Source organism: Crocuta crocuta, unplaced genomic scaffold (assembly GCF_008692635.1).
Source record: "Crocuta crocuta isolate KB4526 unplaced genomic scaffold, BGI_CrCroc_1.0 scaffold30, whole genome shotgun sequence".
NCBI classification, from domain to species: Eukaryota; Metazoa; Chordata; class Mammalia; order Carnivora; family Hyaenidae; genus Crocuta; species Crocuta crocuta.
In genome coordinates this window covers 14,292,999-14,318,587 of record NW_027528345.1, presented here as the reverse complement: position 1 = coordinate 14,318,587, position 25,589 = coordinate 14,292,999, and the positions used below count along the sequence as shown (strand labels likewise).

At 53.5% G+C, this 25,589-nt stretch overlaps 1 protein-coding gene across 2 annotated transcripts in view; it reads right to left on the bottom strand.

Moving 5' to 3' along the window:
* The window catches only part of PDE1B (phosphodiesterase 1B), a 32,243-nt gene that overhangs the window by 5,864 nt on the left and 790 nt on the right, over positions 1–25,589 (bottom strand). The window contains exons 2-10 of one of the 2 annotated variants that reach the window (XM_077753533.1): positions 9,100–9,213; positions 8,031–8,213; positions 7,789–7,855; positions 6,772–6,888; positions 4,579–4,719; positions 4,076–4,176; positions 3,845–3,970; positions 3,620–3,721; positions 2,425–2,545 (exon numbers count right to left, since the gene is read on the bottom strand). In XM_077753533.1, coding sequence (XP_077609659.1) covers positions 2,425–2,545; positions 3,620–3,721; positions 3,845–3,970; positions 4,076–4,176; positions 4,579–4,719; positions 6,772–6,888; positions 7,789–7,855; positions 8,031–8,213; positions 9,100–9,213 — 1,072 coding nt within the window. Of the gene's footprint in view, positions 1–2,424; positions 2,546–3,619; positions 3,722–3,844; positions 3,971–4,075; positions 4,177–4,578; positions 4,720–6,771; positions 6,889–7,241; positions 7,309–7,492; positions 7,567–7,788; positions 7,856–8,030; positions 8,214–9,099; positions 9,214–25,589 lie in introns of those variants that run through there. The other variant, XM_077753532.1, reaches the window with a different exon arrangement.

The window sequence follows — 25,589 nt, the reverse complement described above, 5'->3', positions numbered from 1 at the left end:
ACCTGGGAAAGAGGGAGAGGTCTCAGGGCTCTGCTCTTTGCCTTGTCTCCAGCCTGACTTAACCTTCTCCAAGTCCCCCTGCTCAGTCCCATAGACGGTCAGGCACAAAACACCCTGCAGAGGGTGCCCAGCCAAGGGGGTGGTGCTGGGGGGCGGTTATCCACCTCACAGAATCCTGCGCCCTGACCGGGTCTTATTCCTGAACCCTCTCAAAGGTGCTATAAGAGGCTGGCTGTAGTCTTGCTCAGGCCCTCCCTGTTCCGAGAAGCTTCCTCCTTCCTTCCCACAGGGACTGCACCGAGGGAATGGAAAAAAGTCCTTGCTTCCCAACTCACCCCCTGGCTCAGTTCTGTGTTCACTTCTTCCATGTTCCTTCCTGGGAAGGGAGGGAGAACTTCACATCCACTGAACCCCGGAGGAACCTTCAAAGGCACCATGCTGGACACCCAGCTCTCCCTACTCCCTATGGAATCTCGAGACCCTTCCCCCTCTACCACACAGGCTCACCTGGGCCAGTCCCAGGCTAGTCCAGATTCCCATTCTGGTTGTGTTCCTCTTCGGCAGGGGAGGGGAGGGCTTCTTCCTCACAAGGGGACAGTTCGTCAATGGACATCTGGTTGGTGACGCCTGCGGGGGACATTTAGGAAGTCAGGACCAGACCAAGAAATACTTTTCCCCAGAACCCAAGGAATATGTAGAGAAAAGTGAAGGATGCTCGTGCATCCTCCCACCTTCAAGATGAACTCTACTCAACCCATGCCAACCTAGGGAGAGCCTCTCCAGCCTTGCCAAAATTCACAACCCTCAACTCACACATAAAGGAAGAGATTTCCCAGCCAACGCCATCGAGTTACCCAAATCTACCAGGGTGCCATTTGCACACCACCGTATGCATGGGGTCCCTCGGGTTGTGGGATATGGCTGTTCTATCTTCTTTCCTGTCCCCGTCCTAGACTGATCCAGGCCAATCGGCCAAACAGTCTTTCCTGTAATCTAACTTTAGTCTGATTGGCTCCAGTCTCAACTCTGGCAGTCAGACCAAGGGGTGCTCCAGGGGCTTATGGAAAACAGACCTGCTCCTGCTCCATCCGCCACCCTCCCCACAAGGCCTCATCCCTGCTTCCAACGGCACCCACCACTTGCCGCCCGTTCCTTCCATTTCTGCTTGTTCTCCTGAATGTATTTGGTCCAGGTAGAGCGGAAGCTGACCACATCAGGGTTGGGGTCTCCCACTTCCACATCCAGAGAAGGCTGGCGCCACTGGAAGCTAAAGGAGACCCCCCCCCCACCTCCAGAGGTGAGACCCAGCCCACTCCAGAGCTGCCTGCCGCAGCCCTCAGAGTGGAGGGGGTGGAAGACCAGGCGGAGACTTAGAGAGATTTATCCTTCTCCCCCTTCACCTCTGCAAGGTACCCTCAAGTTCCTGGCCCTCTGCCCTGAATTTCACACCTCCCTCTCCACACCTTCCCTCCTACTAGAAGGAAAATATAAACAAGATTAGCAGAAAGGAAATAAAGACAGAGCTAATGGAAGAAGCAAAAATTGGTGGAGGGGATCACAGGTGCGGGCCACACCCTTCTGGTCTCATCCTTCTACGCCTGTGTGTGCCATGCAGGAGAGAGACTCCCAAGTTCTGAGTAGCCTGCTTCTCCACCAGCCCCTGTACCTCCTCCCGGTCTTCTCTGTGAGGCCCTCTTCCCTCCCCCAGAAGCAGGAGACCCAGCTACCCCAGCAGCCCTCACCTGGGCTGGTTTTTAGACTTGGAGTCGTCATCCGCCAGGGGCTGGACGCTCTTCTCAGCCACATCGGTCAGCACAGAGAAGGTGGGCTCCACGATGAAGTCAATGAAGCCTGCAGAGAAGGGGGAGCAGGATGGAGAGGCCTCACCTGGAGGGCTGGGCAGAGGACGTGGCCCGCGAGGCTGGCGCCCCCTGCTGCCTGGAAAATGGGGTCGCCCACGGCTGAAGGNNNNTGGGGGCTGGGGGCTTTGGAATAATGTCTTTCTGACCCCACCTTTGCACGCCCAAGCCTTCCACCCAGGGTCCCGTGCTCTAGCAGGCTGCCTCGACAGGAAGGCTGGTTTTGAGGGATGGCCACTTGGAGTAGCCCCCAGCTGGGTCCAGAAAGCATCATCTCCCCTTCCCAGTACCCTCCTCTCTGCGGGAAAGGACACTCACCAATCTGGGACTGTGCCACCAGAGTGGAAGTGCGATCGCATNGAAAGTCAGTGCCTCTGGCCTGGAAAATGGGTGCTAGGTGAGTGGAATGCAACTGTAGTGAAGCTTTTAGGAAAAGGACGCCTGATCCCAGGGGTTTGGGGTCAAGTCAGAAGCTGCAGGTCTCTGAATGAAGGTCTGGAGGTGGAGTGCCAACCTGGAGAACAAAGGGGAGAGAAGGACGGGGTGGGTGGGGGCGCCACCCTACCTGGCGGAAGAATTCTTCCATGAGGGCCTTGGTCCAGCGGCTGTGAACTGACCACTGCTTGGTTGGGTGGCTGATGTCAGCAGCATGGAGCAAGAGAGACAGGGCCTTGGACTTGTCAATCCTGGTCCGGGGAAGGGGATAAACGGAGGGAGACCGATCTTTTAGGAAAAGGAAACCTGGACCATTCCTAACTTCCCATCACATGCCCTTGGCTCCCCGCAGGTAACTTCAACCAGCCTGAGGCGACACGCATGCGCGCGCACGTGCGCACGCGCACACACAAGCACGCACATATGTATACACACGCGCGCGCTCCTATACATAAAGGAAGCAACCCAAGCTCTTAGAAGCCGAGGGCCTGCATTCGAATCCCCCTGTACCTACCACTCACTAGCGGTGCCACACAGAGCAAGTTACTTAAAATCTCCATATTTCACTTCCCTCAATCCTAGCTGGAAATAACAGAATGCGCCACACAAGGTTGTTCTGAGAATTAAATGACACACAACAGACAAGCATTCAGCATAGTCTGGCACATGGTAACTGCTGAGTAGATGTTATCTATAATAATATTAATAATCATAATATTATTATTAATGTTATAGTATTATTCCCCAACAATGCCACGCTGCACGCTGTCCCACGCAGACACACCATACATTAGTACCCACATTCAGGACACACACACACACACACACACACACACTCTGTTCTCTCTTGTACACATTTATACACTCCCACCCACTTGGAAGCAGCGTTCAATGTAATCATGGCGTCTTGTTCTGTGCTGTTTTTCTTTAACTTCACATGATTCCTTCAATAGCCCTATTAGCGTAGGACCTGGCTGTAAGCTGTGGCAGGGAGGCCTGTCATTCTCACGCTGCACAGAAAAGGAAGCGAGTCCAGAAAGGTGGTCTGATTTTTGCCTGCGGCAGCAGCGACAGCATTCATTTCAGACTCCCGGCCCAAAGTGCTCTCCAGGAGACCCGCAGCCCGGGCTGTCCATCAACCCAGGGCCGTGGACACACACATTCACACACATACACACGGCTGCAGAGACAGACTCAGACACCTGGGGCCAGGAGAGTTTCCACATCCAGGCAGAGACCCGGCACCCTAACTGCCCACGTCTGTGACCCCGATTCACAGGGCCTCTCTTTGGCCACGCCCCGGCCACGCCCCCACCAGCCGCCACCTCTCCAGCTGCTGCAAGGCGGTCCTCATGCACTTCACTTGCTGGAAATGGCAGGACATGTCTGTGGCCAACACCATCTCGATGACCAGGGCCCGCAGCTCCCTGGATGGACAGAAGCAGAAAAGCGATCAGCCCCCACTGCTGACAGGCAGGAGGTCCGGGGAGCGGGGAGAGAGGGTAGGGTGAGGGGCCTCTCCCGGAAGGCCACGCCCGCCTTCGGCTCACACAAACTCATCCTTGGTGAGGTTGATGAAAATGTTCATCTCATCGTCCTGCATCATTCGGAAGACAGAGCTGATGTGGTGATTCTCCAGCACGGAGCGATCATTGTACAGGATGGCACATTCTGACCTACGGAGCCAAGGGTCGTTGAGCCCAGCCCCCTGCAGGTGACTCGGGCACCCTGCCCCGCCCCCACGTGGCCCCTCCTGCCCCTGCTGCCTCGGCGCCCCTCACTTGGTCTGGATGTGGAAGCTGTTGGTCGTGCCTGTGTGCTCATAGTCGTGGATGGCTGCAGCGAAGATGATGGCTAAGACCTCGATCTCGGACAGGCAGTGCTGGGAGAAGGGGAGGGGAGAGAGGGGTCTGATCCCTGCCCTTCGCTGCCCCAAGACCTCCACACCAGGTGACACCACTCAGCCCAGCCCTTCCGTTCTTCAAGGCCAGCTCTAGGGCTAAGAAGGCCAGGTTTCTCGGCTCCCGGAAGGGCAGAATACCCTCCCTTCTCCCAACCTCCCACGCTCCCACGCATCCCGGCACACGTCCCGAGCCATGCCCGTGAAGCTATGGTCCACCCAGGAATTCTCTAGAGTAAGTCCAATTTGACTCCGTGCAAACGCTGAGATACCACAGGTGAGGAACCCAAGAGAGAAAAAGGGAAATGGGAGTCCAGTCTGGACTTCCCAGTCGTGCAGCCGGAAGACCCGAAATCACAGAAGAATGCTCTCCCGGGCACCTACCACCATCCCTGTGCGGAGCAAGAAGCAATGGACTGTCTGGGTAACATCTGCCGCGTGGATCTGGTTGTGGTAAGGGTTCTTGTACTTCCCGTAGCCGGTCTCCAACGCATCCAGGAAAGTCATCAAAAACACGGTGGGAATCTGCAGTGGGAGGGAGAAGATGCAGCTACATGGGGGACATGCGGGAATGGCAGGCAGCCGAGGACTGAGATCAGCGAGGCCGCCTTTCTTCGGGAGGCGGTGTGGCCCGGGGAGAAGGGACCAGCTCTGCAGTCAGGTGAACCTGGGCTCTCATCATGCCTCCACCAGCTGAGGGCCGGGTGACCTTGGGGAAGCCGCGGGCCTCTGATACTTAACAGCAGAATGAAGATAATGCCACCCACCTTGAATTTAATGAGATAAGTGCAAGGCACTTAGTAAGTGCTCTCTAAAGAGTAGCTTTAATTATTGTTATTTCCCTGGAGATTTTTAAGAACAGAAAACTTCCCTCCTATCTTCCAACCACCCCGTCCCATCCCCAATCTGGTACCATGGAGAGAGGCTCAGAAGCAGGGGAAAAAACAAGATGACCCTTCCAGACACACACACACACACACTCAAGCACCAGGAGCCAAAGCTCTGCCCAGCTTTCAGTGGCCTCTGTATTGGTCCCTGGATCTCCTGAGGCTGCAAGGAGAGCGAGGTTCGGGACTTGGGGACGCTACTGTAGAGATGAGCAATAGTGAGGGGACACAGAAGATGCACCACTAACCAGCCAGACCCTAACATCCCCTACCCCCACCCCGGAGGGCTGTGCCCCAAATTCAGGAAATTTTAAAGGACCGTTTCCATGACAACTGCCCTTGCTTCTGCGTTGCCATGGTGTCCCTGGAGGGAAGGGAAGGGACGCAGGGGAGGGGCTGGGTCCCCAGGAAGGGAATGTGGAGGCTGACAAGGGCGGCTCCAGCCGGAATCTCTGTTGTGAGTGAACACTAAAGCAGTAAGCGCCCCACCCCCCACCCCCCAACTGCCCCCAGTGCAAAGTCGACTGGGGCTGGGCCAAACCCATCCCGATGCAGTGATTCTTGGGGTCCTTCAAAATCAGTCCTTCCAGGGAACGAGGCCAAGTTTAGGAGAAGCGGGTGTGTGGAGTGTGTCTGAGGACGGGCTGGGAGAAAGGGGAGCCCCTGCTGTTCTCTGTCCCTGGAGAAGGCTGGATTGGAAGGAGGAAAATGAAGCTGCAGAATGATGGGCCTCGGGGTGGCACTGAGGAAAAGCTCAACTGAGCATCTCACGGAAGTTCCGGAAACCTTCTTGGGAGTTGTTGTAAAACGAGGAGTCAAGGGTCGAAGAAAGGCTCACACGCACCGATGGCGTATAACAGTGAAGCGGAGGCAGGGGCCAGTTGGACCATCTTCCAGAGCCCTCTGAGAAAGTCCCCCTCCAATGAGACTGCTTTGCCCCCACCCCGGCCCCCTCCGAACAGTCATGTTTCCCTCTGCTCTAGCATCTACACCCACCCCCACCTAAGTGCTGGCCAAATATTCCCAACGTGACTCTTCAACCCCTTCACCCTCCACCTCCAAGTGTGGTTTCTCCACACAGAAGTGGTTTTTTCCGGCCCCTATTCCCAAAAGACGCTCTCTCCTGGCACAGAATCTAGAGAGGACTTTAATCCCATATTCTTTATGGACAGCCAAGCTGAAGAGCAAATGGAGTTCACACACCCTCCCCCAGCCTTGCCAAGAGCTGATCCTCTCCATAAAACTCCCTGGACAGGGACTAGTGCTCAGGGGGAGGGGAAGGAGTGGCCAGGAAACAAACGGAGAGACTCCAAGTCCCAAGGGCACCGGCTGACAGCATCTGGACTCTAGGCCTCGGGTGTCCACCACAGGAGGCAGGGCGGCTGAAACAGGGAGGTGAACCTCGAGCCAGCCTGAAGAGGACAAGTTAGGAGAGAGAAGCACAGCGGGAGAGAGCAGAATCCGAGGCTGGATGGTTGCAGACCTAGAATCTCCTAGAAAGCAATAAAGGAAGTCAGAAGCTCAGGACGGAGCAAGCGAGAGAAAGGCCGGGTGGGTGGGCACAGGGACACTTCCCGGATGGTGACACTGAGTGGGGGAGCCTGTGGAACCTGCTCATGGGGAACCCCTTAGAACAGGAGCAAGAGGAGTGGAGACCCTGCCCAGGAACAGGGGTCAGACGCCGCCCAACCTTAAAGCGGCTGATGAGGTTATGCCGGGTCAGTAACTCAAAAACAATGGTCCTCAGGGCGTGGTCATCTGCTGCCCGGTTCAAGGAGAAGACGTCAAAGCACCAGAGGTCCAGGTTCTGTGGAGAAACAACAGACTAGGGCAGGGAGACTCCCAAGGGGAATTTCCCAGCAGCAGCAAGGGTTACAGTCAGACTCCGAGGAGGACTTCCCAATGTTTACAGAGAATGGGAAAACAGGAAGACAGAGTCATGGTGAAATGGACCTCTGTCTTCCCAAATATTTCTCAGTACGGGGTGGTGGGGAGGACAAAAACATACGAGTTTGCCCCTGGAGTGGGCAACGTGTCGTTTTGAGGAAGATGGGAATGGCAGTTAAAAGGGAAAGCAAAAATCACCCCGTAAAGAGTCGGAATGTCCCAATGACCCCCCCCATCCCCCACCCTTCTCTTTCCCAAACACCCCGGGATCACCTTGAGACAGTTGAGGACCACAGTGGAATAGGTGGGGCCCACCGAGGTATACGTTCTCCGGAACATCCTAAGGGTGAATGATGAAAAGAAGCGCAGGTAAGACAGTTTGGGAAGTGGGGTCCGATTGGGGCTGGCCTGTGGGGCTGGGCGTGGGGGCCGTACCACTGGTGGTACGGTGGGGCCCCAGAAGCCCAGGGTGTCTGGGAAAGAGGGACACAGCTAGAGGGAGGCTGGGCACGGGCGGGCCTCACCGTTCCACGAAGATGCCGGCCTGCACAGCATGCACGATGCTTCGGAACTTGGGCTTCTCCTCCGCGCGGCGGCCTTTGGCNAAATGGACCTCTGTCTTCCCAAATATTTCTCAGTACGGGGTGGTGGGGAGGACAAAAACATACGAGTTTGCCCCTGGAGTGGGCAACGTGTCGTTTTGAGGAAGATGGGAATGGCAGTTAAAAGGGAAAGCAAAAATCACCCCGTAAAGAGTCGGAATGTCCCAATGACCCCCCCCATCCCCCACCCTTCTCTTTCCCAAACACCCCGGGATCACCTTGAGACAGTTGAGGACCACAGTGGAATAGGTGGGGCCCACCGAGGTATACGTTCTCCGGAACATCCTAAGGGTGAATGATGAAAAGAAGCGCAGGTAAGACAGTTTGGGAAGTGGGGTCCGATTGGGGCTGGCCTGTGGGACTGGGCGTACCACCAGTGGTACGGTGGGGCCCCGGAAGCCCAGGGTGTCTGGGAAAGAGGGACACAGCTAGAGGGAGGCTGGGCACGGGCGGGCCTCACCGTTCCACGAAGATGCCGGCCTGCACAGCATGCACGATGCTTCGGAACTTGGGCTTCTCCTCCGCGCGGCGGCCTTTGGCTCGGGCCTGCTGCGTGAAGGTGGAGGCCAGCCAGTCCCGCACCTCCGAAGGCACAGCATCCGACCGCAGCTCCTGCAGCTCATCCTCTGTGTCCAAGATTTGCCTGAGGCCCCAGAAAGGGGGGGGGGGAGGTCACAGAACAAAGACAGCCAGTGCTTCCACAACCTAGAGACACTGGGCCCAGCCACACCCCAGCGCTCAGTAACTCTGCTCTCTCTCTTCTCTGATCCGCGCCCCCCCTCCCCCGCTTGCCTTTCTCTCACTACATTTTTTATTCCTGTCTCTCTCCATCCGATGCCTCCAATAATGAAACAGCTCACTATGTGAGGTAGTGAGCCTCCCAACTCTGCCAGTGCTCAAGCAGAAAAGGGACCAGGTACCGCCCATCAGGGAGGCTGGAGACGGGCAGTGTTGTCCAACAGAAATCAAACGCAGGCCACACAGCAGTCATTTGAAACTGCTTAGTAGCCACATTAAAAAAGTCAAGTGAAACAGGTGAAATTCGTTTTAGTGATAAGATTTCGTTAACCAAAGACACCCGAACTATTATCGTTTCGATGTGAAGTCAATACAAAATATTTGAAGCATTTCACATTCGTTTTTCTCAGTCTTGGAAAACCAGCATGTATTTTACATATACACTCATACTTGAACTCAACAGCCACGTGTGACCAGTAATTCCCAACCTGTCTCGAGGGATTCCCCACGCAGGGGCAAGAAGGTTAGGGCCACGTGAGCTTTAAAGTCCCTTCCATCTCGGAAACAGTCTTCTCTCCTTGGTACCTGTGTCTGTCTCTACCTCTGGCAACACCCTGTCTGTCCCTCTGCTTCTTTATCTCCATGACATTTCTGTCTACAGCTCTTCCCACCTGCCCCTCTGGCTCTCCCTTCCTGCTCCGGCCCTGGCACGCGTCTCCATCGCCAGCTTTCTGTCTTACTCCCCGCCCTGAATCGCTGCGCCTGTCTGGTATCGTGCGCAAGTCTCTCACCGTGTCTCGTCTATATAGACGGCCTCCAGGAGAGAAGCTGTGTACTCCAGGTTTTTCTTCAGCTCCTCAATGTTTACCTCCCCGTTCTCCAACTGCTTCACCATGTAGCGCAGCCTGGGGGGGAGGGGGGTTGCAAGGCCTGGTCAGACACTGCTACCTTGTCGTGGGAACGGGACACCCTCTGATGGGGCACATTTTACAGACCCGGCCTCAGTCTTCCATAAATCGTTACTCTTTCTAACAGTGAGAATAACAGCTAGTGTTTCTCATCCCNAACCGTGAGATCGTGACCTAAGCGAAAGTCGGAAGCTTAACCAACTAAGCCACCCAGGCGCCCCGTTTCCTGAAAACTCTTGTTCAGACTGCCTGGACCCAGCACAATTAGGCAGGTGCAAGCCACCAGGGTGATGTTTGGGGGATGATCTGTTTGGTAGCCTGAATAATCAAGAGCTGAGACTGCCAGTTTCCCCCTGAAGAGTGAGCTGTGGGGTCAACACCAATCAAAAGAGCCCCCAGGATTCTTCCATTATATCCCTCGGCCATGGCAGGCAGGGGGTACATGTCCACAGCCCCTCTGCCCCTGTCAGGGACGGCAAAGGCACAGAACAAAGGCCAATCTGAACGCTTTCGCCTGGCCTCACTCCATCCAGGCAGAGCTAATGGATTATGATTCCAGAATCCATCAACCCGGACAAAGCAGGATTAACCCCCACCTCCCCGATGCTGTGCCAAAGAGAAGCTCTGGCAATGTGTGACGGTACCCATCCCCTACCTCTGCCCCACAGCACCTTCTCCCAGAGCCAGAGTGGGGGGGAGGGGGGGCAGGGCATGGGTCTCACTTACTGGATGCATGGCCTGAAGGTACAATCCCTCATCTTTTGCACTCATGGGTGCTGGGGGTCAGTGATTAAGTGTGAGACTTCTTAGAAGTCCGGCGAGTCCAGCCCAGGCAGCCACAAAGCCAACAAAACTCTCTGACTTTAGATGGTGATTTTAAAGAAAGCAATTAAACATTCCCCTCTCGCTCTTTCTGTGCCTAACACCAAGGTGGGGGTGAAATGGTGGCCATGTCACTTCCCCACAGAGAGGGGCTTCAGAAACCCAAGGTCATCGGATGAGTCAGGAAGGAGAAAAGAATGAGTCAGGGACCAGAGGCTGAAATTAGCATCAATTCCCAGGGATGCCGGGGAGGGAGAACAATGGTACTCCTGAACAGAAGCAGCCCCAGAATCCTGGGGTCTCAGCAGCTTTGGAAAGGGGGCACCCAAAATAGCCAGCCACAGGGAGCGTCACAAGCCAACTCTCACCTCAGGGGCCAGGAGTCCTGATGAAGGCAGTCAGAATGCAAATGGGGCGGAAGGGAAAGGGGGAAAGGGGAAGGAAGACAGTTGAGGATGGCAGTACAGCTTCCTCAGTGGGTGATCTTTAAACCCCACTTCCGGCCTTCCTGCTGCATGTGCAAATGGCAGGAAAGAGGCCAGTTTAGGTAAAACTCTGCCCCAGCTAGGGCTTCATTAGGGAGGTGGAACAGAGGCTAGATAACATAAAAGGCTTTTCCGACCAATGAGCTGGGAAGGGGGACTGAACCAGCATCTCCCAGAGTGCTAACACAGAGATGGTAGAACAAAGACGTTCACTCTGCCTTTGGGGCCCAGGAGCAAGCCCGGGCTTCCCTTTCTTGGTCAGTCCCTTGGGTCAAAACCCAAGAAGAAAGAAAAGCCTTAGGCCTCATCTCTCTCCCAGATTCCTACCCTGGCCCTCATCTTCTTCCACTTCGGTCAGCCCTTTTTAAAACCCAAAACTAAACTCACCCAAGTTTCTTCCACTTCCTTTCCATACCCATCTCTCGAAACATCCCAGCACAGCCTCAGGCTCCCAAAGTGAACAGCCAAGCCCACGCGTGTTCATTTGCATGTATTCACATAATCGTTAACAGTGCTGCCAGCTCAACATTTTAAAAAGTGATCGCTCCCACATTATCTCATATTATCCTCACAATGGGCCTAGAGGGAGGGAGGGAGTTGGGAAGAAATCGCTACCCGTTTCCACTGCAGACACCAAGGCAGAGTTCTGGGAGGCGGGAATCCTGGATTCAAATCTATCCCCTCTCAGCTCTGGGCCCTTGGGCTCGTCACTACTTCTCAGTCAGTCTCTATCAAAATGTGGCCTGCAGACCACTGGCATCAGAATTTCCCGGGATACTTTTGGAAAAATGGACATTCTAGGCCCCACCTGTGGAACCAAGATTTCTGAGGGCAGGGTCCAAGGATCTGTAAACAGGTTTAACAAACACCAACGAGAATTCCCCTGCACGCAGAAGTTTGAGAACCTTTCTTTTAGAGCCTTTATTCCTTCGTCTGTAAAACAGTGAAGACGACGATAAGCCACCTGTGAAGGGCTGTTACAGGAGGGCTAAAGGAAATAATGCATGTGACAGGCCTGACACATACGATGGGTCTCTATACACGTGATGTGAATTGGATTGAACTGACCAGCTCATGCTGGCCCCATGCGGCTCTCACACCATTGCCTGTGAATCGAACAAGCACCTGCCTTCTCCATTCCAAGTCCAGGTGGAGAAAAATGAGTCTAGTTTGGATGGAGGCTGGTGATTAGTGAGGAAGCCCCCTAACAGGGGAAATGGGACAGTGAAAATGGCCATGATCTCTCCTTCATAGTGACAAACCTCATTTGGGCCACACAATCAACCTGATGAGGGGGGTTAAGTGACTGGCCCAAGGTCACACAACTTGTCAATCTCAGTCAGGTGACCAAGTGCACAACTTACACTACTAGAGCCTATCTGCACCCTGCAGACCAAAGGCATTGGGCAGAAGGAGCTCCAGCATGTAATCTTCTTGGAAAGAGGTAGGAGCCCATTTCATCGTGGCTCCTCAGTCCGCCCCCCATCCACCAGGAAGTGCTGGTGTCTGTCAGCCCATAATAGCCTGTAAGCATCTTGATGACACGAATAGTGGCTTTGTTTATCCTGCTGCTGAGCGCACACAGTACGTGTTCAGCAAATGTTCGTTAAATAAATAAAAGGGCGGAGTCATCAGGTGGGGGGTTATCTGCCAAAGCTCACGATGGAGATCTCTGAGGCAGGGCTTCTGAACTCTAATGGCAAGCCTGCAGAGAAGAATGAAGCTGTGGCTGGTTTTCCACACACCCTTCCCTCCAAGTTCCTCCAGCCTCCACCTCTAGATCTTGCTCTTTTATAGCTCCTGGTGAAAGCTGAACCCAACATGATCCAGACACCGGAAGGAACGGGGAGGGAGGGAAAGAACTAAAGAATACATTGGACAAATGGGGAGTCCAAGAAGGGGGCCTGGTCTCAGGCAGCTGGAAGGCTCCCGGTCCTGAATGTCACCCTCCTGAAGTCCTCTATCTCTCCCACACCACCCTTTCTGGCCTGGCAGTGGCCTCTCTGGTTCTCAAGTCCTTCAGAGCTTCAGAGTGAGGATCTCCCCAGACCTGCCCACAGCCCTCACCTCAGCATTCTCCAGGAAGTCCTACTTCTCCGCCTGCGACAGTGTATTCCACCCCCTCTGGTTCAGTCCGCACAGAGTCCAGCACAGGAATGGCCCCCTTCCCTGCGCAACAGGATGATCACCCCTGTCCAGTCCCCATCCAGGCCTAAGGAAAACTGGAAGCTTCCCCAACAATTCTTCCACCCCCACCCCTAGCCCTGTTTCACCACACTCACTTCTTTCTCCTTTCCCTTCAGCCCCTGCCCCCTGGGAAAAGCCTCAGCCCCTGCCCCCTGGAAAGCCCCAGTCTCTCCCAGCTCTAGACAGCTGAAAGGAAAGGCTCGGGGCAGTTTAATCCCAACACCCCAGAAGAGCTCAGCTTCCCCACCAGTTCCTTTCTTTGGATCATCATGGCTGATGAGCTGGCCACTCCCAAAGCCCCCAGGACTACTCCCAGCAACCACACTCCTAAAAGATCCCTGTGAGTGGGGGCTTAGGACATGGCAGTCTCAAGCCAAAGGGCTAGGAGTTGGGAGAAGAATCCTATTTCCCTCTGGGGTTCTTAAGACCAGATGAGGAGATTAAATGTGGGGTCCTAAGGACGCTGGGGTGAGAAGGAGAGAAAGGGGGGACACACTGCTAAGTCGCCTGCCACCGTCAAGAGGAAGCATTAGAAGAGACAGGGAGATGGAAATGGAAGGAGAATAAGGCAAAGGGCAAGACAGACGGGATAAAAAGCGGCCCAGGCCACACACACACACACACACACACACACACATACACACACACCATATGGGGACCATCAAGTCTGGATCCCTCCCCTCCACCAAAGTACTAGTGGCAGACCCACCCCTCTCCCTCTCTCAGCCCTGGTGCCTACCTGAGGATGGGGACCTGGAGGTGGCTCCTCTGCACGGGAACAGGATTTGCCATGGGAATCAAAGTGTCCTACTTCAGAGTTATCAAAATGCCGCCCCAGGGCCCCAGGGCCCCTGGGGGGGGGGGAATGACTCCCTCTCGGGCCCAATTTCCTCCTCCAGGCTCCCCCAGGTCTCAGCTGAACTGAGCGACTGACCAGAGAGCACTCTGGGGAGGGGAACAGGAGGGGCCTGGGGAGGGGGGAGGAAGAAGGGACTGATGAGACAGAGAAGTAGCCCACAGCAACTGGGTGAGAGGCCACGGGAAAAGTTTCACATCTGAATCAGACCGAAAACAAGAATCTGTTCTCAGAAGAATCCCAGAAAGGACAGAAATAGCACAGTCCAGCCCCTTGCTCTGAGGAGGTGGGGCTCCTCTTTGGGGAGAAGGGGTTAGCAGAAGGCTTAAGGGTGCAGGGACAGGGACGCACCCTGAATCTGTCGTGGAGAGGAAGTCCGCCGTGGAAGGGGAAGGGACCCTGCAAGAGCCCCCCTGGAGGGGCTAAGGTAGATCCAGCTCCCTCCCAGGGTCTTCCTCCGGGGCCATTCGTCAAAATGAGCTTTAACCCACCTGAAAGGATAGAAAGAAGGCAGGGACAGAATCAGAAACCACAGGAGAGGGGCTTATAGGGGCCAGGGATCAGGAGATCCTCACCCAGAGACCTGCTCAAGGGGGAGGGAAGGCCCCGCCCAAGCAGTGAATGAAAGTCATAGACCGGGTCCCAACGTTTTCGCTGGGCAAGTTACTTTCCCACCCCCAGCCCCCGTTGTCTCATCTGGAAATCGCGGGCTGGGGGACAACTGTGAATCAACTGGGGAGAGGCCAACCCAGCCCAGAAGGAGAAGAGAACTGAGGGGACCCCGTCTCTTCCGCCTCCGGGCTTTGCTCTCCGGCTCAGGTTGGGGGACAGAAGCCGGCCTCTGCGGCGCGGAGTGGACGTGCGCACACAGCCCCAGCCCGCCTCCGGATTGGCTGTGAGATGACGTCACCGATACCAGCGCCCCGGGGCCGCGATTGGTCAGCGGAGGGGCCGGGCGGGGCTGAGGGAGCCGGGCGCGTCCAGGGACGAGTTCCGCGCGACTGCCTTCTCCTCGATCCAGGGTCGAGGGCTGGGAATGATGTGGACCTGAGCAAAGGGGACGAGTGGGGCCGCGTATGACAGGAGAAAGGGAAAAGAGAAGAAACAGACCAAGAGCCAGGGTTTTATGACGGGAAGTCTTCTTCCCGCTCCAGCTCTATCCCCCAAAAGCAGAGCGAAATTAAAATACCTTGTCCCTGAGCCAAAGCCTTGAAGGATTATAAACAAATGAAGTTTGGGAACCTGCTGTTTCTCAGCCTCACTGAGCTCTGGGACAAGTGGAAGTGGGCTTCAACAGCAACAGAGGAGTGGTGGGTGAAATACCTACGAGTTGTGTCCTAGGGTACTCCCCGTAGCCATGAAGCGGGGCTGCTGCAGATTTTGGAAGAAAGGAAACCCTCTCTGTGCCCATCTCATTCTCTCTGCTCTCCCAACACACACACACACACACACACACACACACACACACACACACGTTAGTGTTTTTAAGAGGAAAAAAAGGACTAGACCCAGAGCTTGACACCCAGGGACTGAGGGCCAAGTCACTGGCCTGTTCTGTGGACATGCCTGCTTGGAGGGAGGAGGATGGGGAAGGAGTGGAGGAAGGTGGTAGCCAGCCACACGCAGCCTGGATAACCAACGACCACCACGCCAGCGCAGCGTCCGGCCCCCATCACCTGACTCCAGGCCCTGCCGTGTCAAGTACACCCCAACCTCAACCCTCCCACCAAAAGGTGGAGATTTCTTAGACTCGAAGAGCTTTGGAGATCTCGCCCATCCCTCTGCTCTCTTGCCCAGTAGAACCAAAGCTAGTGGGAAAAGTGACTGCTGACCTCCTCACCCCACATGCATACCTGCTGCACCATCGCAGCCTGCATCCCATACGGGCTCATCCCAGCCCGGTATTATTATTCACTGTTCCTGATAAGGAAGGATATTGGCCAACCACCACCCCTTCCTGGGGAAAACAATTTCACACGTATGCACTCACCTACGCATGTACCCCCTCCCCACTTCTGTCTGAGCTAATGAGAGTTCTCTGGGTGGGAGGCAGGGCATAGATATGATGACCCCAGCGGCCTCCAGCCCGGGTTTGCATTGAGTCCTTAAATTTAGTTTAAAAGTAGCAAGGAGCACAGGCATAATGCCTCCCTCCCAGGCCCGTTCCCAGCATTCCCCACCTGCACTGAAGAACAGAAGTTGAGACAGAGGGTGAACAGAGGATGGGAAACCCTGCCTCTGGTCAGAGGAGTGTAAGAGGGGGCTGGGGGGGGCGGGGAATGGGAGAGTAGAGGAGGGCAGGGGTGGAGGTGGGGAGTGTTGGGGAATGGATTAACCGGCCGATCTCAAGGCTCCAAAATCTCAGAAATTGAAAGAACCAAAGAAATCACCTAAATCCAATGGAAAGAGGACATGGATTGAAATCCGGAGACTTTTGCCACTTTTGCCCTACCTTGGGCAGGACATTCTGAGGTCCTTTCCTTGTCTGTAAGATGGGGAAGTAATATGTGCTTCACAGAATTCACACAAGAATCAAATGAGATCGCATGAGAGTACCTTGCGGAACTATAAAGTGATACGTGAAGGCAACAGATTATTCCGTAGTCCAGCACTGTACTTAGTTAGTTCAGCAAATGTTTATTGGGAGTCCTCCATGAACAAAGCCTCCTCTGCTCACCCTTGTACCCAGGACCCCTGGTGTGGGAAAGCCCCCTCACGCTGCTACCACCACTCCCTGGTCTAGGGCCTCTCCCTGGCTCCTTAGCCCACAGGGACCAGGAGGCAGACAGAAGCAGAAACTGGTGAGTAGGTAGAGCACGGAGCCCCAGGATCCAAGAACGACCAGATCTCTACCTTCCCCAAGCACTGCCGCCCCCCTCACTCACTCCCCTGGCTTCCCAGTGCTATTCAAGCAGCCTCAGCTCTGGCAGCTGGCTGGGCACAGTGGCGGGGGTGGCTCTAGAGATAAAAATAGCCCCCCTGGTGGCAGAGCTGGGGTGCCATCCCGGGAGGCGGCAGGCCTCAGGTTGACATGGCAGCGGTAGTAAGAGATCTCCAGGCACTGGACGCAGGAGCTGGGTGGAGGGAGGGTGGTGGAGGATGGCCGGGAGTGGGAGAAGAACAGAAACCAAGAGAGTGGAGGGGGAGGAGGAGGAGGAGCAGTGGGTACTAAGGGAGCAGGGAGGGAAAGAGGAGAGACTTGAAGGATGCTGAAGAAGAGGGTCTGGGGTAACACTGAGGTGGAGGAGCTGGCTCCCACCCATGCTGGGTCTGAAAGCCACTCCTCCTCTCCCTCCTGACCAGAAGCCGTTTCTAACAGGTGTTCCTAGCAGCAGCCCGGCATAGCTCAGATCCGATGCGGAAGAGGGTAATCTAAACAGCTGGAGCCTGGGGCGCCTGGGTGGCTTAGTCGGTTAAGCGTCCGACTTTCGCTTAGGTCATGATCTCGCAGTTCGTGGGTTCGAGCCCCGCGTCGGGCTCTGTGCTGACTGCCAGCTCAGAGCCTGGAGCCTCTTTCGGAGTCTGTGACTCCTTCTCTCTCTGACCCTCCCCTGCTCACGCTGTCTCTCTCTCTCTCCTAGAAATAATAATAATAAAAAAAATCTAAACAGCTGGAGCCTTAGCCCACACCAATAAGACCCCAGATATCCCGGCTCCTAGCCCAGCACGCCAATGAGCCACCTCTCTCCGAGGCTTCAGCCCTTCAGAGAAGGAGGAACTGGGAGGGGTGGGCAAGAAAGTCCAAGGAAGGCTAAGGAGAGAGGAGACTCCCAGGGCCCAGTCCATAGGAACTCTCTCTGCCTCACTTGTCCCTCCCTCCCTGCACTGTTTAATGCTGCTCATGTGGACCACCCCGCCGGCCCTCCAAACCACATCCCAGCAGATGTTCCAACAGATGCCCTGTGTCCAGGGGGCCTGGCAGATGTTGAAGGCAGCCTGGGAGGGGAAAGTGAGTTGGAAGCTTGGAAAGGGACAGACTGCAGGTGTGATGCTCCAGAATGGCACACAACTGTGGACCAGTNGGGGGCCTGGCAGATGTTGAAGGCAGCCTGGGAGGGGAAAGTGAGTTGGACTGCAGGTGTGATGCTCCAGAATGGCACACAACTGTGGACCAGCGGGATTGGGGTCTAGTCCCAGCCCTGCCCTCCCCCCAGTGTTATCAACCATCTCTAGGCATCACTTTCCTCCTATGAACATTTTAAAAAAATTTTTTTAATGTTTACTTATTTTTGAGAGAGAAAGAGAGAGACCAAGCATAAGCAGCGGAGGGGCAGAGAGAGAGAGGAAGACACAGAAACCGAAGCAGGCTCCAGGCTCCGAGCTATCAGCACAGAGCCCAATGCAGGACTCGAACTCAGGAGCTGTGAGAGCATGACCTGAGCTGAAGCTGCTGCTTAGATGCTTAACCAACTGAGGCACCCAGGCGCCTCCTCCTGTGAACATTTTATGGTTCTCGGATTCAGTGCCTGGGTTGGAGGCACTCAGGAAACAGGATGCCTGGGTCTGGATTCCCTGGTTCAAGTTCATCCTTTCTGACCAGCTCACTGCTTCCCCAGCTCATCCCTAACCCGATGCTGAAAGGAGGAGGGTGGCTTTCTTCTTTATCACAGGAAGGTCACAGTCTAACCTCCATGAACTTTCCGGGAAGTTCTCCTGTATCTCTACCTTTAATTCCATCTTGCTGCGATCAAAACAACAGCAACTTTTCTTGGCATTTCCAAAGGGAACAGAAAGGAAGAGAACAAGCGGGACAAAGAAGTCTTTCGGGTGAGTCTGGTACAATGTGATGTATACTATTTCTTTAAGACTGGAATTTCTACAGCTACTGCCTGGGTAGACATGGTCAGGGTTTTGGGAGCCTGGCAACACTGTTGACATGTGTCCTCCCTCAGCCCAGGCCCCAAGAAGTTTCCAAACAAGGAGGGCCTAGAGGAGAGCACCAATCACATTCAATACGGCAGAGCTGATGAACAGGGGAGCAGGGAAGCCAAGGAACAGGAAGGAAAGGAGATGCTTCTCTAGCCCTCAGGTCTTGCCTGCCAAAAAAATCAGTAAGTCCCCTGGAAGCTAAGCTCCCTTCCCAAAACTGAAGGGTGCCAACAGCAGCTGGTGGCCGAATCCTGTCACTGCAGCCACAGTAATTATTTGCAAATCTGACTTCTCTTTGCAGCTAGGGAATCCGCTGACCAAGGAACCGGGCTGTATCCAACAGCGCCACCTGAAGCACCCCCTTTCTAGCTCTTCTCTCAGCCCCATCCTCCCCCCCAGGCCACTCCCTGGATATACCTTTCCCTTTCCCACCAAGCCCGCTTCTCCACCAAGACCTCATCACGTCTCCCTGAGTGGCCTCCTGCCAGGTCTAAGATGCTGAAGTAGAATCCTAACCTGGTGTTTCCTTCTCAGACCCACACAAATGCGGCAGGAGCTGAGGGGAGAGAAGCCACTGCAGAATGAAGAGGGGGGGTGGTTGGTATTCAGGACACAGGGACAAGAGCACTGGCAGTAGGGACCTCTCTGCATTGAACGGACAACGATGAATGTTTCCCCTTTTTTCCCTTCTCGGTAGCCTTCCTTCCCCCTTAATTCTTGTCTTTGCCGCAGTACGTAGCCCCCAGGGTGCTCTCCCAAATCCCGGGGACCGTGAAGTCTTCGTCCCTTAGCGGACAGTCTCATTATCTAACAACTTCCCACCCCTCGGGTGTCTCACCTGCACCCCACCTGCTGCCCTGGTTTTGTCCCTTTTTCTCGGTCCTGAAGAGGGTTGGAAAATCGCTACTCGACTTCCGTACCTGAGAAACTCAGCCCCCTGAGATCCAAAGGCAATTACTGGGCTTCCTCCCCAGGGAGGCTGGGAGGATGAGGTCACTGACAAGGCAAAGGAAAGGCAGTGCAGAATGCAGCAGTTGAGGCTGGCCTCCTAAAGTGGGCCCAAAGGGCGCCTGCAGCAAACTCACCCTGCACTATCCCCACCACTCCTGGGGGCAGGAGAGGGAGGCCCCAGGGACTGCCTGGCCCCTGGCCAAGGTGAGAAAGGGGTAGGAGCCCTGAGGGCCAGAGAAGCCAAGTCAAAGGGAATAGGGAGAGAGGCAGTGGAACAAGAGAGAAGAGCAAAATGCACCCCAGCGGAGAAAGACAGGAACAAAGGAGGGAAGGGACCGAGAAAAGGATGCAAGAAGAATCAAAGGGGAGGAGGGGCACCTGGGTGGCTTAGTCGGTTAAGCGTCCAGCTTTCGCTTGGGTCATGATCTCACGGTTCGTGGGTTCGGGCCCCGCGTCGGGCTCTGTGCTGACTGCCAGCTCAGAGCCTGGAGCCTGTTTCAGTCTGTGACTCCCTCTCTCTCTGGCCCTCCCCTGCTCACGCTGTCTCTCTCTCTCTCTCCTAGAAATAAATAAAACATTTAAAAGAAAAAAAAAGAATCAAAGGGGAGGAAAGCAGAGGGAGCAGAGAAGCTGGAAACACATCTTCGATGATTCCTTTAAAGACTCAAATGAGAGGGAAAGATCTGTTTCACGGTTCCCTGCTCCTCCATCCCAGTCAGATGGGAGTGGCAAAAAAAAAAAAAAGAGAGAGAGAGAGAGAGGAAGATAGGAAACAACTAGTCACTTCACTCACTTGGGGAGCTCTCTGGACAGCAGGCAGGTGGAAAGGGGTCTAGAGAAGTCTAAGCGTCTCTCCTACCGGGTCTCTCACCTGGCCTTCCAGTACCAGTACATCCCCAACCCACCTCACCCTCCTCAGCCTCCTCCTGGCAAATGCAACGTCCACTGTAGAATTTCCTCTCTCGGTCTTTCCAACTGGCCTCCTGGGCCTCGGGGCAAACAAAGTGATTTTTTTGGGTTCTGAGAGACTTTAGAGATTCTCTAAAATAGGATGTGGCCTACCTGATCACATCACTCCCAACAAGGCCTAGAAATTTAGGATAAATGCCAGAGGAGAGTTTCTCTAACGCTCACAAAACTCACCAACGGCAGCCCCTGGGCACCCCACGCCCACCATGGCTTAGAACTACAATTGGTCCATGCACTTCTAGCTTGACCGCTGGGAAAAGAGATGACAAGAGTAAGTCCTTCTCTTTTCTTTTGACCACAGTGTCCCACACCCTTTGTAAGACAGCCCGCCTCCAACCCCACTCGGTCTTCTACTGTCTAAGCTCAGACACCTATCTCCCCCCCTCCAGACAACCATTCATCAACAAGACTCTTCCAAATCCTGTCCCAGACACCAGGACTTCAGCCCATTAACTAATTCATATTCCGGCCTCTTGATTCTTTATCTTTCTCCCCATCCAAGCCACCGTTCATTCCCCCTGCCTCTTCGCACAGCAAGCTCTCCAATGCTGAAACAACTCCAGACTTTGTCGTTTAAATACCACTTGCACGTGGACGGTATTACATGGAGAACAGAGGTTCAGAGGGACTACGTGTGACTTCAAGATCATGCAGCTAGTAATTGGCAGTGTGGGAGCATGAACTCCAACTCGAGTCTCCCACCATGCCCTATGTTCGTCCGCTATCACCACCCTACCACGCTCGTTCCCTCCAGCCCCCTGCTCTGGACCAGAAGTTTGTGAAGTTCTTCCTTAGGTCTGAATTGACGCCCTCTCTCGCTGCACCTCCCTTTACCTTACTGCAAGAGCTTGTCACCCTCTACCATCAAGATGCCTCATTCAAGACACGGCTGATGAAGGAAATGGAAAGACAGGAGGTATTGATGGGAGAGGAGGGTAGAAAACCCAGAGAGGAGAGATTCCCTTTGCCACGGCTGGAAATGAAAGAGGAACTTCGGCCGATCTGAGGATGGAGGCACTAAAACTCATCCCGGCCAGGGCCTGGGAAAAATGGGGCTCCTTTTTCTCCAGAGATCCAGGGAGCCACAGTTTTCCTGCAATCTTCACAGCAGCCCCAGAATCACATGCAGAAAAAGGGGAACGGCTGCACAGCTTTCAAAAACCATGAGAGCCACAGAAGATCACTCCGTGGGTCACATACAAAATGAGGACGAAAAGAGAGGATAAATCAATCAGTGAGGCGCCCAGTCCAGTCCCTCAGCTTCCTCCCACTGCCCTTGTGATCGCCCCAGTATTATAAAAAAATGTTGGTGTGTCACAAACACATACACAAGATCACAGATACATATTATCCCATTACCCACATGCCTGCATGTGCGCATGCACGCAAGTGCGCACGCGCGCGCGCGCACACACACACAGACGGACACACACACACAGACACATATATCATCTCATTCATACACAGAACAATTTCAGGCAGTCGGGTAAGTGCATACCTTCCCAACATATTTATTATCACAAGTGGCATTTATAAATATGAAAACAAAGAGGCATCATCATGGAGCTCGGACTCCACAAGATGTCCCCCACACGCACATCAACCTTCACCCAGACACATATGTATACATGTCAGGCATTCACAGTTTCATCCTCGGACATCTCCTTCACACATCCAAATAACGTTTCTGTATCCTTTCTGTAACTCCTTCAGTTCCAGGCTCCGTCCTGAGGTCCTCAAACCCCACACCTTTCAAACCTCACCTCTTCTCAAAAAACACCACCATTTTCCTCCGTCCCTATGTCCTGCAACCCCTCCCCCTCCACCCACACGCAGGAGCACACGCACCACAGAATCAGAGACAGAACTGGGGTCCATGATATAGATCCATCTACTCATTAGTTCACTTGTTCATTCCTTTACTTAACAGCATTTATTGAGTGCCTGTTATGTTTCAGGTACCACACTAGACTCTGACGAAACAAAGGAGAGCAAAAATAATGCCCAGCTGGGGCCTTGTTCCGGCTCAGCCGTAATGACCTTGAACCACAGCTTAGGACATAGAACCTAGATCTTGGGAGTCCTGAGTCCATGCGAAGAAAGAAGAGGAAGGGATTGTGTTTATACTATCCCAAAGGAAAAGGGAAGTTCTGTCTGTAAAATTCCAGGAGAAACTGGGACAGAGAGAAGAAAGTGATGCTTGTACTATCCTGGGAGAAAGAGAAAGAATTCATTTCTATGCTTTTCTTGGCGTCTAGGCCCCCTCAGAGGAAAAGTTTAGGCAGAAACCGGAGTGGTAGAGTTTTAGCACTTGGATGGAGGTAGCGAAATGAGGAACAGGGTGCCTTATCCACTCTCCACTCCACTTGACGGATTTGAGCCAGGTTACAAACTCCATAGGAGCAGGGACTGTCTACTTCGTTTGCTACTATATCGCAGCCTCCAGCACGTCACCTGACCTTCAGGAGGCACTCGATTAATAGTTGTTGCATGAATGAATGAGCCAAGGATGGCAAACCAACCTCTGTTCACAGATTTTGTTGATTCACAAAACACACAGAAAACCCCTTCCACTGACCCCACCCTACACTCCTCAAGGCCCTCTGGTCTCTGAGAAGCGTAGGCAGTCCAGTCAAATCCTTCACTCAGGGTTAGAAATCATCTTCAGACTGCCCATCTCACCCTCTCTTGTGCCTCCACTTACAAGTCAGCCCTGTTAGGAAAATTTTTCTTCTAGGTAGAGGTGGAATCCCACAGCTAGAGACCCTTCAGCTCATATGCTCCAGATTTTGAGTTCATCTTTGGCAAAGTCCTACTGTGGGAAACAGGATTCCTGGATGCCCTTCCCAAGAAGGAAATGCCCTGCACAATGAGATTAGTATGGACTTTTTAACCCCAGGCAAAAATACCCAGACTCCCTGAAGCCAATCTAGATGTCCTACATAAGAAACTGAAAGGGGGGCACCTGGGTGGCTCAGTCGGTTAAGTGTTGGACTTCGGCTCAGGTCATGATCTCACTGTTGGTGGGTTCAAGTCCCCGCATCTGGCTCTGTGCTGACAGATAGTTCAGAGCCTGGAGCCTGCTTCGGATTCTGTGTCTCCCTCTCTCTCTGACGCTCTCCTGCTCACACTGTGTGTGTGTCTCTGTCTCAGACAGAAAGAAAACATTTAAAAAAAGAGAGAGAGAGAAATTTAAAAAAGAAAGAAAGAAAGAAAGAAACTGAAAGGATATGGGGTGCCTGGATGGCTCAGTCGGTTGAGCCTCTGACTTCCACTCAGGTCATGATCTCACAGTTCACGAGTTCAAGCCCAGTGTTGGGCTCTGTGCTGACAGCTCAAAGCCTGGTGCCTGCTCCAGATTCTGTGTCTCCCTCTCTCTCTCTGCCCTTCCCCCACTCATGCTCTGTCTCTCTCTCAAAAATAAATAAACATTAAAAATTTTTTAAAAAAGGGGCACCTGGGTGGCTTAGTCAGTTAAGCGTCTGACTTTCGCTTAGGTCATGATCTCGCGGTTCGTGGGTTCGAGCCNAAAAAAAACATTTTAAAAAATTTAAAAAAAGAAATTGAAAGGATTGTTGAGGGGTTGGGGGATAGGATACGTAATGTAGAGGAATCAAGGCCTTTATTCATATGTCTTCATTTCTATTTGGAACCCACTCATGAGATAATCATGTCCATCCCCCTACTCCCACATGAAAGCCTCCCCAATATTCAAACAGGGCCAAATCAAATAAGCCATCAACTAGGGATCTACCTTGATATCAAAATCTTTCTCTGCTCTGAGAAAGTGAGATCAAAAATCTATTCCTGGTGACTAATAATATGAAAATAAGACTTTTCTGGATAAGTTGTTACATGCAGCTAGCACTCTTAAGGACCAGACTGCTGAAGTGAGTGACGACCAGAATAATTCAATCAATAAGATTAGCGATCCTTGTCCACCATGATCTCCTGTAAGGACAGCTCAGCTAATGCACTCAGGAGGGCCAGCTGCCTCTATTCCCTTCGTTCCCTGGGCTTCAGTGCCTCCTCTGGGGGTCCTCTTCTCTCACCAGTGAGCATTTCTCATACTAAAGGAAGAAAGAGCAATTTTCTTCCAGGAAAAGTGTTTGGTTAGAAAGGTGTAGGAGAGGGGCGCCTGGGTGGCTCGGNACCGACTGAGCCACCCAGGCGCCCCTAAAAAAAAATTTTTTTTAAAGGTGTGGGAGCCAGTGAACAGGTAAAGCCCTGCTCTCTTGCAGGTCCCATTCATTACCTGGCATGGAGGCAAGCAAAGTATATGATGAGCTACTAGCGCTATGGGGGAGCCGTCCTGGGACACCTTGAATTCTCTCATTTATGAACCCTGAATTCCCTTCTTTGCCTTTCCACCACTTCCTTACCTGCACCCCATCCCCACCCCCACCCTGACTTAGTTACCATTAACAGAGCACCTTTTGTCTATCAAGAATCACCCGGTGCTCTTCCCAACAAAAATCAATTCAGTCCGGTTTTCCATTTCTTCATCCGAGAACTCATTCCAAGGCTGCGCTTCATAGAGCCCAGCGAATTGCACTGGCTGGAGGCAGCAAAGGAGAGGAACTGAGAAGCGCATTTGGGTGCCAAGCCTTGTTGCCCACCATGTCTCCGTTCTCCCCAAGGCCCCTCTGAGCAGCGAGAGTACATATCAGACCCACCCACCCAATATCAAGGGGTCATCTTATTACCATAGATGAAGTATTTTAAAAACAAAACAATCATTAGCATCTATCCATCTCCTACCTCCATCTCTCCCGCTGCCAGAACCCAGTAAATGGAAAGCTTCGGTGCGCACTACTGAGGATAATGGGGAGGAACTGGGTTTCAGGGCTGTGGTTCCCTCATTTCCTCACTGAACATCTACAGCCTTTTTCCTGGGACCATTGGGAGTCCTATGGGGGAGAAGGACACCTTCCCTCATTCTCTGATTAAGAATCAACAGACTGCAGAGATTACCCGATGGCGGCTGACTGGGAGATAAACATGGGGCACCGTCTGTCTTTGACCCAGTCCTCACCTTCTCTGAGGAACAGAAAGAAAAGTTGCTTCCCTCCCCTGGGACTGGAGTATGGGACACCCGAGTCCCTTGTTTCCTTGTTTATCCACCCTCCCCCATGCCCTTCTCCGGCAACAACAAGAAAAGATGCCTAAATGTGCTTGGAGATCCTAGGGAGACCATAGAGCAACAGAAAGGGTTTGACAGTTACCTTGTCCCA